At 29.2% G+C, this 16,630-nt stretch overlaps 1 protein-coding gene across 4 annotated transcripts in view; it reads left to right on the top strand.

The window, feature by feature from the left end:
* LOC140443645 (aquaporin AQPAe.a-like) overlaps positions 1-16,630 on the top strand; it is a 247,935-nt gene that overhangs the window by 217,472 nt on the left and 13,833 nt on the right. For all 4 annotated transcript variants that reach the window (XM_072535007.1, XM_072535008.1, XM_072535005.1 and 1 more), the window contains 4 exons: positions 5,751-5,920; positions 11,810-11,953; positions 12,007-12,219; positions 14,594-14,674. In XM_072535007.1, coding sequence (XP_072391108.1) covers positions 5,751-5,920; positions 11,810-11,953; positions 12,007-12,219; positions 14,594-14,674 — 608 coding nt within the window. The remainder of the gene's footprint in view (positions 1-5,750; positions 5,921-11,809; positions 11,954-12,006; positions 12,220-14,593; positions 14,675-16,630) is intronic.

Here is a 16,630-nt window from a genome sequence, read left to right as displayed (position 1 = left end):
GTTGTAAAAATAAAGAAATTCTTCTTAGGCCCTAGGTAAAGAAAATGAATATAAGAAGCCAGAAAGACGTGCGATGGAATGAAGCTAAAAAGATTTCTAGACAAACATCAGCAACTATGGGAAAAGTTTGTTAATCATATTGAAATATATTTAATGTATGTATTGATCAGAAATTGATCAGAAATGTATTTATGAAAATCTGTGGTATAATCCTAGTAGTTCCCTAGTAACTCTATAAAAGAAAGATATATACGGAATTGGCATACGAGTATAACAATGCAAAAACAAAACAATGACTGTTATGGCAACATTATAGAATAAAATAACAACAGGAGCAGACCAAATAAGTGTGAAGCTTTTTAACACTTAAAACACACGTCTAAAAAGTCTCTTTCTATATATTTAATTAATTAATGTTGGATGGAATCAAAATTACCTGAAACAAGGCAAACGAAAAGAGTTAAATTACCCAACAAATAAATACTTACTGTAAAATATGCTACCGTAATAATTGCAGTTTTCGAAACTGCAATCTACAATCACTGTATCTACAACTGTAAGGATATCTCTACAGTCTCTTGAATTAAATTAAAAGTACTACCAGTATATTAAAATTATTGTATTAATAGGAGAAGAACAACACGGTTTTCGAAAAAAATCATTAAATTCTGGGGGGCATCCAATGTATTACATAGCGCAATGACTGAAGATGCACTGACACCGAAGGATTGTTTTTCTTCAGAATTCTGATTAATAGTTTCCTGTAGTTGTAAAAACGTCGAAGCTCCTGATAACGAATGAAATCGGCAATATATCCTAAAACACCTGTTCTTACTTGTAACCCCATTTATGGTGCTTATTTTAAAATGTTTTGTCATAAATTGCCGGTGTATATACCTTTTTATGCAGCCATAACCTCATCTATGGAATATTGGTTTTCGAACTGATCCGTATCCGAACCGATCTTGAAATAGCTGTCATTCGTTTCTAAAGTCACTTCAAAATTATCATTAAAATGGATCGATGTTCTCAGTATTTGTAACATCACCAAGAAGAGGAATCAGTAATAATCTTCTGTTTCTGGTAGCTGTATTACCCCCATAAAAATCAAAATCGAGAAAAGTATGTTATTTCGGAAGTGTTTGTGTTGAGACTTAACCCAGTTTTTGCGTACTGTATAAATAGGTCCAGTATACAATATTCTTTATTAGATTTACTAAAAAAACACGTAAAATAAGAAAGAGACAAGGTTACCTCTACTGTATTATTGCCTATTGATGAATTTTCGAACGGAATGGTTTTTATGTTACGTTCAGACTAGTTATAATCTACTGATTCGACTAACGTTTTTATGTTTTTTACGTTTTCTTGACGGTTCCTCATGCTCGTATTCTTCATTCGTTTGGCTAGTCTCCTCTTTAGTGAGCAGTTAATGGATGGATCCATTTCTAATGGATTTTCCTCTTCCACCAATAAAAGTAAAGAAGTTGTCAGAACAATCATGACTGAAATAAATATTTAAAAAGAATTTGGATGACCTACTCACAGAAAAAAATTTTACAAGAATTATCTCCAAAATGCTTCAAATTAATAACATATTTTTAACACAGATCTTGGCTGAATAGTTGCTTAAATAATTACGATCCTAAAACTCGGGAAAAATGCTAAGAATGTCAAATCCTATAAATCAAAAAGTTTGCTTTCAATTTTTAAGAAAATATATGCGAAATGGTTTAAACTAATTATAGAAGAATGCAAAATTCTGCAAGAACATCAATTTGGGTTCCAAAACACACATGGAACGATAGAACAAGTCCATAGACTGGTTAACCAGATAAATAGTGACTTAGAAGAAAAATGTATTGCTCAGCTGTTTTTTAGAAGTATCGCAAGCTTTAGATAAAGTTTAGTACAGCGGATTATTTTACAAATTGAAAAAGTACTTTTCATATCCTTATTATTAATTACTTATATTTTATTTCACTAACAGGTACTTTTTTATCAAATCTAGTATTTCGAAAGGTAGCATACTGGATTTTTTACCGTACTGATTGTATACTTCAGGTGTACCACCCCTGAAGAAACAACTGCGGAAAGATACACAGATAATATTGCGATATTGGTCTCACACAAAGATCCAACTTGTGCTTTTAGAAATAATTTTTCAAGAAATGGCGCATCAAGGTAAATGAAACTAGATCCAAACAAGATCCAAACCTACCTTCCTGTCCTAATTAATTAAAATCTAATTTCCTAGGCCAACGACCCCAAGTACCTGGGGATGTACTTTGGTCGACGCGACGGCTTATATGAACATATATTTAGTAAGAGAAAATAACTAGGAATTAAGTTTATTCAAATATATTTACTCATTGGTCAAAAATTACAATTTTCTTTGGATAATAAAATCCTACTATATAAAACTGTTCTGCAACCAATATGGAGCTACGGTATCCAACTCTGGGACACTGCGAGCAACAGCAACATCGAGATTCTGCAACGTTTCCAGAATAAGCTAATGCTCACTATAGTCAACGCACCCAATTACGTATAAAATAAAGTTATCTATATGATATTCTAATTGCCTTCATTAAGGAAGTGATTTCGGAAGTTTATGAGAGATATTGGAAACATATAACAACACATTCTAATGTGCTAGCTAAATACGTGTTTAGAATTCGACGACTCAAGAGAAGCATACCGTTGAAACTAATTAACTGTTAGTTTTATTATTATTATAGTGTTGATTGGACTTATTAGGTTGCATTAGATAAGTGGTTCACTGGATCCACTCTATACAATACTATTTTTATCAAACCATTGGATTATTGCTCCATTCGAAAGATTTCTGAATAAAGAAAGTTTAGAAAACATCTTTTTCCTTGTCCTTGCGTGTGTTATTACCTTAGTATCTTTCTATTTGTTAGTTCTATGGGCAAACTGTCATTTTTTGGTAGGTTGCTGGCATTACCAACATTCTTTCCTCCCTTATTCTGCCTTGAAACGGGCGTTGGTATCGTAAATGACTTTTGAGCTGGTCAATTCGCCCATTCGTCAGATACTTACTTCATCAGTAGCGGGGTTAAAAAGAATAGTTTTTCAATATAATCTAAAAGAAGTGAAGAATATATTCTTGCCTAGATTTAAACATAAGATATATCTTTGTTATTTGTTTAAATTATAAAATTAAAGATTTTTTTTTGGCTTTTAAGCTGAAACACACTTGAAATGTGTTCCGTATATTGTCCATAATTGAAGATCAAAAACATTTATGTGTATACCATCCAAACAGGTAAGATAACCGATGGCGAATCTTTTGAGCTCGGTGTGTCAAAATTTAAAAAATCAAAACATAATTAATTAACAAAAACAAAAAAAAATAAAATTGGTATATAAAATTAGTAATTTTGATGCTGAAGTTTGCCTACTATCTTCAAGTTTGATGCTTAATATTTGAATTACAAAATTTTTGCCTTTGTAGATGTGTCTCATCAAAAATTAGCCCGTGTGTCAGCCCTGTCACTTTTTCATAGGTTCAGGTTCGCCATCACTGGATTAGAATGAACTATCAATGTACAAGATAGATATACAATGACACCAAAATACGCCCTTAAAAGTATCACCTTGTTGAAAATGTTTCAAAACAAAACCCAAAAATATATCAGATATCAATCATTGGAAATATTAAATGGTTAAAATATATAGTGAAATGACCGCCGCAAGATTTTAATGATCTATACTATACATACCAATCAAGAATATTTCAAATTTTCTTTAAAAAGTTCATAAAACCGAACAAAATAAAAATACTGCTATTTTAGATTTACAAGCTGTTAATAGAAATCAAAGAATATATCAGATTTTATTACAGTAAATATTTAGCTTATTGTGATTGCACAATGATTTACAGTTACCTTTTTGTTCATGAACTTTTTGTTAAGGTTATAGATAGTATATTATACTTGTTAATATCTTATAACGCATTAATAATATTAGGGCGTTTAAAAATTTATGACATTTATTTAACCATTGACACGATATTTCATGTGGTTTTGTATAATATACTTCTTGCAGGTACATATTTTTTGGTTTTTTGTTCAGAGATCTTGACATTTATTCGATGTATTGTTCTTTAGATTAAAAAGTTTGAAAATAAATATATTGTTAAAGCAAAAAGGTATTTCAACTTGTATACTAATATTTACTTGACGCCTATTTACAAAAATAAATGATAGTTGAGAGAAAAAGAAATGTGATAGATTTCGTAAAGCTACATCTTAGAGCATCAAAAATTTAGGAGGACTGTCGTCGCATTTACAGGGTATCACAGGGCTGGAACTAGAAGATTTGTTACGGCGGGCAAAGATGACTTTGTTATCCTTTCCCGATCTCCTCCCTCGATGATGTCTTCTCGATATATTTATGTATATGTTTATTATTTGTGTTTTAAATATCATACAAATGAAGTTAGAGTTTGATAGTAATGTGAGAGTAAGCTAAATGTATGGTCAAATACTTATGTCGAGATAGTACCATGGGTATTTTCCTCGGTTTTACTATGGGATGACTAACAGGAGAATTTTACTACCATTATTGCATGTGGTTGTTTCTTTAAAGACAACAGCGTGAGAAACATTCTCAGTACAGTTGTAATGTTAGGGTAGAAATCCTCTAGTTTTCTATCTTTTTGAAAACGATTTCTGGAGTGGAAATCGATTCGTCAAAAACAAATTTAAAATGAAATTTTTATTAAAACTTATGCCGATTCAATCACATATAAATACAATATAACCCGTAGAACGAGTTTCACACTTTGACTATTTACAGTAAGACATAAGTTATGGAAAAGAAAAAGACATTACTAACAACATACATAAATATCAGATGAGGTGTGGCACAATCCAAAGAACCTCCAAAATAAAAGAAGAAAAAAAACAAGAATACAATTTTAATTAGGTAATAATAGAATACAACAAAACACGTTAAGATGAGAGAACATATTGAAAGGATGAACTAAGATTGGTAAGACAGGTTGTAAAATATAAACCACGCGAAAGAAGAAACGTGAGATGGTCTCGAAGAAGATGGCAAGATTGAGGACGGAACAGCCTTGAAGCCTTATCCTTAAAGTGAGAAAAAGGAAGAAGATATATGTTAGTACTACCAAGTAGCAATATTTGCTAGTTCCGTTATGGTAGTACATCTTTCAGGCGTAAAATTTCTCACCCGTAGGATCTCGGAAAACTCGGTCCAAATAGAGCTTCTGGACCTTTGCGTGTCCAATGGCACATTTTCCGAAACCAATTTTTTTATTTCTTCACCTGACTGGCATCCATATCTTGATTTTTCGTCTGTATTTATTATATCTATCCAAAATTGATTACGCCTCAATGACGTTTGTCAAACTGACAACAATAGAATTAGCAGACACCTTCGTGACGGATCTGTCACAATTTTGTCGCTGAGAAATCACGAAAGAGTTTTGGCAGTAGGAAACGCGGCGTTGCTATGACGTTTTATTAGTTAAAAATAGTCTAGTGAAATAGACATTTTAAAATGTAAACAACCTCTATGATACTTAAGAAAAACTATAAACCATTTTTTCACTATATCTTTAAAAGTATCTTTGATGATAATATTGCACAATTATATAGCACACAAATTCAGTAAGCAATAATTTATGCTGTTGTATTTATTTTATAAATTACATAAATTTTATTTATTATTGATATTTTTTTTTGTTTAAACAGATATCAAAGGTGCACCAAACGCCATTACTATGTTTGCCGCGGAGTTCATTGGTACTGGTCTTCTAATGTTCATAGGCTGCATGGGTTGTGTTCCTGAATTTGATAATCCTGCCGCAGTTCATCACATGGCATCGTTGACTTTTGGATTAGTAGTCCTGCTTATCATTCAGGTAAGATAAAATTACAATAAAGGTTGAGCTTTATAAACCGGCAATTATTGATAGATTATTAGGATTAGCGTAATTAATTTTAATGCTTCCTTGAGATTAAAGCAAGTCGAGTTTTTGTATTTTTAGATAGTATTTTGATTAGAAATACATAGTAAATATGCATATTTGTATATTATATAATAAGTGGTTAATGCAAGAAAGTAGTATAAACTAAGGGAAACTGTAATCTGTTTTACTTAATTTATTCTATATAGCGTTAATTTTTCATCTTGTTTAACACGTTATTAGCTTTTTCTTTTTTTCCTCACGTGATTGTAGTTTCTTCCGTTCTTTATATTAGTTGTTGTCACACAATTGTTGCGTTGCTTCTATAGTGATCCTTTTCTAAGTTAATTTCGCCTATTCGTACTTGGCTGTACCTTAATTATTAAGACACTACTGTAGTTCATTATATAGCGCCAGTAGTATACAATAATGCAATATATTGTGTAATATGGATCTAGTTATTCGTTTAATAGTTTTGAGTTTTGGTTCAGTTTCAATATTGCGATATTTTCTTACAATTGCGTGTGAGCACTTATTCAAACTCCTTGTGAGTCATGAAAGTATCCCATTTTATTTTACAATATTGTTCTGAAGCTATTTTCTTGTGACATTTTAAAGCAATTACTATTTAAATGGGAATAAGCCACAATTAAAGGTTAAAGTAGGTTTATTGACGTTTTAATTTTCCCTTCGGAAATCATTCTCAAAATACAAACATTAATAATTAAACAAATTTTGTTTTTTGTTACTTGGTGAAAAATTCTTCTAATAATTTAATTGTATCTGACTCATTTATATTGACAGTTCAGATATATATTATACATTATAAAGTTAACTACTTTAAAATGATATTGCCAATATTGCTGAGTTGCATTCCTGGGACGACTGTATGTAAGAACGCAACTCAGTAGTATTGTCAATATCATTTTAAAGCCGTTTACTTTAAAATGTATTATACATATCTGAATTGTCAATATAAATGAGTCAGATAAAATTAAATTATTAGAAGAATTTTTCACCAAGTAAGAAAAGACAAAGTTTGTTTAATTATTAATGTTTTTATTTTGAGACCGATTTTCGAAGTGGAAATTGAAACGTTAATAAACTTATTTTAACCTTCAATTTGTTGCTATTCCCAATACAACAATCTATATTATTTTACAGTCCTTAATATTTTGACATTTTATCGATTTACAGATTTCTTTGGCTTCCCCTTTTTTCATACATTCTTGATTTGTACATCATGCAAATGTTATTTTTTTCCATCCTCCAGTCTCCTCGCATCGAAGGCGAAGAGTTTGTCTAGTGGTGTTTCTCTAAACTTAGTCATTCTGATGCGACCTTAAATTTAGGGCTCTTATACTTGTATAATCTTAATTTTACGTAATATGTTTTAAAATATACAGGGCATCCCAATAAAGCGCGGCGTATCAAAGTTATATTTTTTCTTATGGGACACCCTATATTTTAATGCGTTTTCTAATTGTCTGCAATATGTCTGAGTTATGTCAAATATTCTTAAAATGTAAAGCTTTAAACGAAGACTCATTCCTAACTTATTTAAAAAATTCTAATAAAATTGGTTATACCTCTAAGTAGTTGGATATTGGTTGAATGTATTTCATGATTAATTATTAAAGATTTATTTACAGGGTGTTCAAAATTTGCAGTTTTATTATTGGATTATTTAATGTGTAATATAAGGCTTATTTTAAATGGAACACCCTGTCTATTAATGAATTATTAAATTAAAAAGAAATTCTACTTTCGAATGGTATATGGATGTCCTATAACTAGGAGTGATAGATTTTGCGTAATTTAAAATTTTCTGTTCGATTTCAAAATATTTATAATTGTTACCCTCGATTTTTAAACCCATCATTTTGACATATTTTTTATAAATGAAACCAATGTAGTTGTAAAGAAATGTGTATACTTTATACTTTTACTTGCTGATACACAACGAATCAGAAAGAATTTTAATAACACAAATAATACAAAATAATACAAAATGAACATAAATAGTACAAAAGAAACCACAACTTACTACATTATAAGCAAAAAAAAAAAATTTTTTATAGAAGACTCATTCTGGATTTATTTAAGTAATTATAACAAATTTTCTCTTACAGCGAAATAGTTGGGTAATGGTTAAATTTATTCCACTATTGATTATTAAACATTTATTTACAGGGTGTTAAAAACTTAGTTTCAATTTTGGATTATTCAATATCTAACATGAGGCTTATTTTAAATGGAACACAATTAATCGTAATTTAAAAAAAATTCCTCTTTTGAATGGTATAAAGATGTCCTATACTTAAGTCTCATAGTTTTTGCGAAATTTACAATTATTTAAAGTCCTCATCGGTATAATATATATTACATATTGATTTTAAAACAAAAGATATAGTTATTGTCATTGTATGACGTTGTCATTTTCTGACATTACGGTCTGGTAATTGTCAAAATATAAACATTCGTGTGTAAAATTTAACTTTCATTGTTCCTAAAAATGAAGAATTACGCTATCCATGAAAGAGTCCACATGGTACTTTGCATTGGAGAATGTTTGGAAAATTGTCTCTTAGCTTCTAAAGTTTATGCTCAAAAGTATCCTGATAGAAGACACCCACACAAGGAAGTTTTTGGGAGATTGCTTAATAGATTCCGTGCTACTGGTAATGTTGCATACGAAAAGGTAAATAAAAATAAACCAGTTATTGGTGACAACGTTAACGAACTTAATGTCCTGTTTTCTGTTACGGAAAATCCAAATATTAGTACAAGAAAAATTCGGGTGAATTAGAAATTAGTCAAACTAGTGTACGTAGAATACTTAAGACCAACCACTTTCATCCGTATTACATTCAACTTCACCAGCATTTGATAGAACAAGATTATGGTAACCGTTTAAATTTTTGTTTATGGACTTAAGATAAAGTTGGAGAAGATCCTGATTTTTTTTAAAATGTATTATTTATAGACGAATCGACTTTTCATAATAATGGTCTAGTAAATAGACATAATTTGCATTATTATGACACAGAAAATAAACATTTATTTCGTTCTGTTGACCGCCAACACCAACGGAGTGTTAATGTTTGGGGCGGCATTATGGGCGAGTACGTTATCGGCCGTATTTTTTTGACGGACATCTCAATGTTACAAATTTCTTAAATTTTTAAAAACAAGACTTTTGGATACTGCTTAAAAACCTTCCACTCAGCCTACGAACAAAAATGTGGCTCCAGTTGGACGGAGCTCCTGCTCATTTCTCACGTGATGTTAGGAACTACCTTACGAGAAATTTTTCAAACAGATGGATAGGTAGAGGTGGTTCATATAATTGGCCCCCTTGGTCACCAGGACTAACCAAGATGAATTTTTTTAAATGGGGTTATATTAAAAATATTGTATGATATACCTCCTACTACAAGAGATGACATGAAATTAAGAATTACAAACGCGTTTGCTTCAATAACTCCTGCTATGTTAAATGATGTAAATCATTCATTCGAAGATAGAATCGCTTGTTGTATTGCACAAGATGGCAAGCAATTTGGACATCTGTTACATACCTGTAACATTTTTTACTTATAGTACGTTTTGGATTATTTTGTATTATTTATGTTCATTATATATTTTATATTATTTGTTTTAATAAAATTCTTTCTGTTTCGTTATGTAATTAATTTTTTTCAATAAAGGGGTGTGTGCTTGTAAGCACTTAAGAAGTTATAGGTACATCTATTATTATGACTTCAAAGAAATAAATATATTTTACAGTTTTATTTTTATTTAAATATTACTTATTTTAATACTTAAAATAATACAAAAAATTAAACATAACGTTAATATCTACGTCATTTTTGAAAACTGTAACCTCTGCGCAGTTGCCTTTCACTTGATGAATCGTAGAAAATCTAAAAAAAAAAACAGATTTTCAACAAATTTTTTTTATTTTCTTTTCATCATATTTTAATACTAATTATCCTACTCCCAACGAATACAAACCCAAAGACGTAAAAATTTTAATTTATTTACAAAAAATGTATTTACAACTACACTGGTTTCGTTTATAGCAATATGTCAATATGATGGGTTTAAAAATCGAAAGTAACAATTATAAATATTTGAAATCGATTTCCGTTTAACAAAATTTTAAATTACGGCAAAACTATCAGTCCTAGTTATAGGACATCCGTATATCATTCGAAAGAAAAAAAATTTTTTAATTTAAAAATTAATTAATATACAGGGTGTTCCGTTTAAAATAAGCTTTATATTACACATTGAATAATCCAAAAATGATACTACCCTACTAAACATGATACTACCTAAGTCTACACACCCTGTAAATAAATGTTTAATAATTAATCATGAAATACATAAGATGTATGAGTAATTTTATTAGAATTGCTTAAATAAATTAAGAATGAGTCCTCTTTTAAAGTTTTACATTTTAAGAAAATTCGATATAACTCAGAACACTTAGTACATAGGTATAGGGAAATCTTATAGAACTATACCTTATTTTTTGCAGACAATTAGAAGATCGAATAAAATACAGGGTGTTCTATAAGAAAAAATATAACTTTGAAACGCCGCGCTTTATTGTGACACGCTGTATATTTCAGAATAATTTTAAAATGTAGCCTTTATCAACCTACATACTATACATTTAAAATTTTTTCAAAATCTTTTACCGTTTCGCTGTAATCTTCCGTCTCGCTAGTGGTAACTTACCCTGTATATATATATATATATATATATATATATATATATATATATATATATATATATTAAACTTAGAGCTAAGATTAATACTATTATAAAAATTAATATTAAACTCACCAGTCTTCCGGGTTGAACCGCGTCGATATCCATTTTGCCGAGCTTTCGACATTCGACAGCTCGGCAAAATGGATATCGACGCGGTTCAACCCGGAAGACTGGTGAGTTTAATATTAATTTTTATAATAGTATTAATCTCAGCTCTAAGTTTAATTGTACTAACCGCGGAAATCTTTCCGAACATATATATATATATATATATATATATATATATATATATATATATATATATATATATATATATATATATATATATTTGCAGTTGAGTTGCCCATGCTCCAAGTTCCGTATAAAACATTAAGCGGAATATGTTATTATGCTTTATTAATTTCGAGAAAACATTCTAGTAAGCATAAAATTACCAACTGCTTCAAATATTAAAAAAATCTGGTATAGATGACAAAAATTTACGCATAATCAAAACCTATAGCTACTCACTACAAAGAGCGAGTAGGCCGGCAGGCAACGAAACCTCTTAAAAATTAACAAACGAAAGGTGTAAAGGCCAAATTTTGTCACCGACATTAATTAACACATACCCGAAAATAATATTCAGTTCTTGTATTCCAATGGGATACAAGAGAACCTAAGTCAATGGTGAAAAGCTGTGATGCAATTTCAACTAATCTAGCTAATTTAATCTAATCAAGGCAACATAGAAGGCAAAAATCTGAAGCTCGCCAAAGAACACCATGACTTAATATTATTAGGCAATGGGCGAAAATGACGACATCCACAGAGGATAGACAGGTGCAGAAGAATATTTTTTATGTGATTTCGACTGTAGAATATTTGCAACTACTTAGTTTAGTTTATTATATACGTAAGGTAATTAAATTAGGTTCTTATTATTTGCAAATTGTGAAAATTTGCTCATTTTGCTGATTCGATCTCTTATAAAACATATTACCATTATAAACAGAAACTATGATGTGATATGTAAAATTAAAATTTTTTACCGTTAATACTTTCTTTTTATAATTACAGACATTTGGTCACATATCGGGAGCTCACTTAAACCCCGCAGTCACATTTGCAGCAGTTTTCATGAAGCTCGTATCTCCCATGATGTCCATAGTATATATTGCAGCTCAATTCTTAGGCGCTACTCTAGGTTTTGCCTTACTTAAAGTAAGTTTTTATTTTAAACTAAAGGTATTTATACTCTATACTAATACTTTTAGGTATTATTGCCTACTGACTTTTATAAAGATGGATTTTGTATGACGCTGCCACATCCCAAAATTACTGCAATGCAAGCATTGGCAATAGAGACGATTATAACTACAACTTTGATATTAATAGTTTGTGCAGTTTGGGATAAAAGAAACGAAAAAAATACAGACTCGACACCTTTGAGGTTTGCCTTAATTATCGCTGGAATTTCTATGGCTGCGGTAAGTTAAATTTAATAATATTTAGAACTTAAGAAGTAATAGTAGTATAGAATTTTTCATAATATAAAAGTGATTGCACGCCATTCAAGATTTATGACGTCAGAACCCCACAGCGTTGTCGAAACATCAGAATAGTTAGAAAGTAAGGAATTTTTAAAACGTCAACTATTTGTCAAACTGTTAAATTAACAGTAAATTCATTTAGTTTTAATACTACTGCAACACACTAAAATACATAAGAAAACATTTTAATACAAAATTATGTATTCTAAATTTTAAAGTTACCTCTTTTAGAGCATTAATAGTAAAAACGCCCCGCCATTATTTCTTGTTAAAAATAATCGATCCTATATGAAAGCTTATCAGCTTTCTACAGACTACTTAGTTGTTTTGGCATAGCACAATCACAATACACAACAATAATTAGTTTTTAAAACTATTAATCTAAATTTAATATGTATTTATAAATACAATTTATTAATATATAATTATAATCAAATTGTGTAAGAAATCAAAACATAAACAAAATTCTTACTCTAAAAAAGCAGCATCACTTTATACAAGTTTGCCACACGCTGAACTGTCATTGAAATTTGAAGTATTCCCGTATCAGTTGCGTACAGTTGAATCTATTTAATTAAAATTATTATTTTGTGGAATATTAGACTTAAAGAGTTATTTCATAAAATTTATATTATTAATAATAGCAAATGTTTTTGGTTATTTAATCAATATAATTCTAAAATTCGCACTATAATGATGATAACATTTTTATGATTATTATACCATGCTGACGCCTATGAAAGATCGAGCAGTTCCGTATGGGTTTCGTATTATTAGCTGTGTTAGGGAAAATTTGAACGCTAAGGTTGACGTTCTGGAAATTTTAAATAAAAGTGACGTCACTTTATATAAATTGTGACGTGCAACGTTTTTACTTTGAAAAGTGGTATATATTAAATATACCGATAGATTCTAAAAGAAGATGTATTCTATTAATATTATTAAAAAAAAATGAGGAAAAATAATTTTACAATAATGCAAAATAATTTGGCAAAAACATGTCTATTTTTTGCTTATAAACAATTAGAATAACTTTTTAACCATTGACTGCAAAAACCTGATTTTTTCATATTTTGACAACTTGAATTTTTTTATAAATTTAAAAGAAAAAAAGTTGAGCTACATAGGACACTTTGGGACGAAGTTCGTGCCTTTTTTTATAAATTGGTAGCAGCTTTGTTTATAACAATTAAAAAATCTAATTAGGGTCATCTGAAAGAATATACTTTAAGGTTTTACCGTGAAAAATTCGAAAGAGATTATATTTTAATAGACTCTTTGACAAAGTTTCAAAATTGTGTTCCTCAAAATTAATGGGCTTTGAAATTAGTGAGAGCACAGGAGGGGAAGGAGCTGTTAACTGTGTTTCTTGTTTATAGATTTCGACGTTTCTTTTTTTAATTTGTATGTACTTTTTGCGTATATTATGAATATGTATTATTTAAATAATTAGGTTGTTAAATAAACCATCTAATTTGTTTAAACAATCTTTTTTCAGTTTTTATTTTTTAGGAATATTTGAGGTAATTTTATTGTAAAAAATAAATAAAGTTGTTCTAATTGTTGACATGTTTTTGCCAAATTATTTTACAATATTTAAAATTATTTTACCTCATTTTTTTAAATAATATTAATATAATAAATTTTCTTCTTTTACAATCTATCCGTATATTTATTATACCTATTTAATTTTTTGACTGATATTGTTACAAAAAAATTTTATTTGGGATAAACAAATTAAATAACTTTTAAACTATTTGACCGATCGACTTAAAATTTTGATCTTATTTTAAGCACCACAAGACCCGACATTGTGTGTAATACTAAAGTTTATAAGTTTATTTTAAAAAAAGTTATTAATTATTTATAAAAAACCGAAATTTTTTACTTAGTTTGCAACTCTCTAAGCAACAAATAAGAATAGGAACGTTTAGAAAACGCCATTTTGAAGGTTTTTACATGACTTACAAGTTTCTTCTTGTCTCAAATTTGTTTTAAACGCTTTACTTTTTGCTGATAGACCAAAAAAAGCGAAAATTTAGAGTTTTTTGACGTTAATTTTATAATAATTAATTAAGTCCAAAAAATCGACTGCAGGAAACATATCGGTTTTGCTTATTTCCCTGGTCTACCTAGTTCTTTCGCCCTTTGACCTTTCAACCCCGTCTCTTGAATACAACAATTTGTACTTTCCTTCTTATAAGCAAATCTACCAACTTCATACTCTGTGTTTTGTGTTTTTCTTTTAAATCTGGCATGTTTATTCGTAACTACACATTTAGAAATATTAACAGTAATAAATGAATTTTAGGGTCCTTTAACTGGTGCTAGTATGAATACAGCAAGAACTTTTGCTCCAGCGTTACTTCTAGGAAATTTCAAAGATCAGTGGGTAAGTAGAATGATATTTTAAGTTTAATTTTAAATTTTATTATTTAAAAAATTTACATAATTTATAATTAATTAATTTACATAATTTTTTTGATATATTCATTTGATTATCATTGATATAAATCATGACAATCATTCATTTATTGGATGTTACAAGTTCAACTAAGGTATAGAAATAATATAAGTAAAAATAGAAATTATACTTAACGGTAACAATTTTAAATTTGAATATGAGTAACATAATAATATTACCTATTTCCCCGGTTTGGCTAATAAAACAACAATATTTAGATAAAATATTTTATCTTAATCAAAACTTAATTTTTTTTTGAAGATAATACAGCGATTTAAATGCTGTTCTAACAATTATTGCATGCCTTTTTGTAGAATGATTTCACTTTGGCCCCAAAATACGCCTTTCTTTTACTTTTTCAATTGATGCAAACACTGTTGCGATCGACCTATAACTTATTGACCTGTAATTTATTTTTTTTTTTGCCTTCCTGGGTAATACATTTGTAGTTTCTTTTCTCCTCTTTTTTAAATCTAACGGATAAACGAAACTGTCTACAGTTAACTTTGTTATTATGACTATCAGTTTTGCGGTTAACTAATATAGAACTAAATAAGCCACAAAAATCAAGAAACGTGGAGCTTTGCATTTCTGTAATTAAATTTTATTTTTTTTTCTACTTGTCGAATTAGTTTAGCACGACCATGTGAATGTTCTATTTGCCTACTCATTTTTTTCTTTTTTTTTAATTAGACCATGATCCTATCGCACCCATATGTGTATGGTCTGATATTAAATACTTGTGGTCAATTATTTTTAAATTCCCGGAGTATTGTAAATCAGTTAAACAAGCTAGTGTTGTGAAAGTGTTATTCTGATCAGAACATCCTTTGTAAAGTATTTATACATATAGGCATGATCCCATTTTATTCCACCACGTTTTGCTAAAGACTAATACCACAAAAAGTAGCAGTGAGCTTGAGAATTCTCAATATCGTAAACCGTAAGATTAAAAGTCCAAAATTGACTTTTGTGAAACAACTCACCGCTTTGGAGGTCTGGTGTTGGAAGGCATCGCTGGAGATCAAAAGTAATAGTCTTGATTTTGGCATGATCGATGGTCATAAATTTATCTTTTTATTTACTTTTATACCCTTGATTACCTTGTAAATATTGTTTATTTAACTACTCTTTTAGTTTTTATTTATCCTTATACTAATTTTCGTTTTTAATTTGTCACATGTACCGTATGTGTCTTTCGTTTACAAGGTTATGTTTAGGCTGTGAAATATGTTTTTGTACATTTAATGATTAATAAAATTATCTAGGTACATCTTCTTATAAGCTTCAAATAATGTAAATGTGTAGAGTGAAGTTTAATTTTTCATCAGTTCTTGTATAGTAATTTTCATATAAGTGTATAGATACAACATGATACGCCTGTATAAGAATAATTAGTATATTTTTGAATTTGAATATTTTTCACTGCTGTAACTTCCATGAATATCTTATTAATATTATATATTTTTGTAAAACACTCCTTGTAAACAACTTGTCCTCTAGACATTTTACAATTTTCACTTATAATATTTATATGAATAAAATTTAAAAAAATATATTTTGCAGTAATAATCACAACAATAATAATATGCTACTTACTAGTTTATAGGTAATTTAGGTCAAGTTGGTTGCCGGTATATCCAAAGTTCAAAGGCTTCAATCTTTTTAACTATTTGCGCTTTTAGTGTCCATGTTTCTACCCCGTACAATAGTTGCGACCAGACGTTACATTCAACAAACCTCAGTCTCAGCGCAATATTCAGATTTTTGTCACAGAACAATTGTTTGAATTTTAAGAACGCTGCCCTTGCCATTTCTATTCGTACCCGGAACTCTTGATCTGGATCTAATTCTGTGTTGATGTAAGCTCCCAGATATTTATAT

The sequence above is a fragment of the Diabrotica undecimpunctata genome, chromosome 6 (genome assembly GCF_040954645.1).
Source record: "Diabrotica undecimpunctata isolate CICGRU chromosome 6, icDiaUnde3, whole genome shotgun sequence".
NCBI classification, from domain to species: domain Eukaryota; kingdom Metazoa; phylum Arthropoda; class Insecta; order Coleoptera; family Chrysomelidae; genus Diabrotica; species Diabrotica undecimpunctata.
This window is presented reverse-complemented; position numbering and strand designations above follow the sequence as displayed.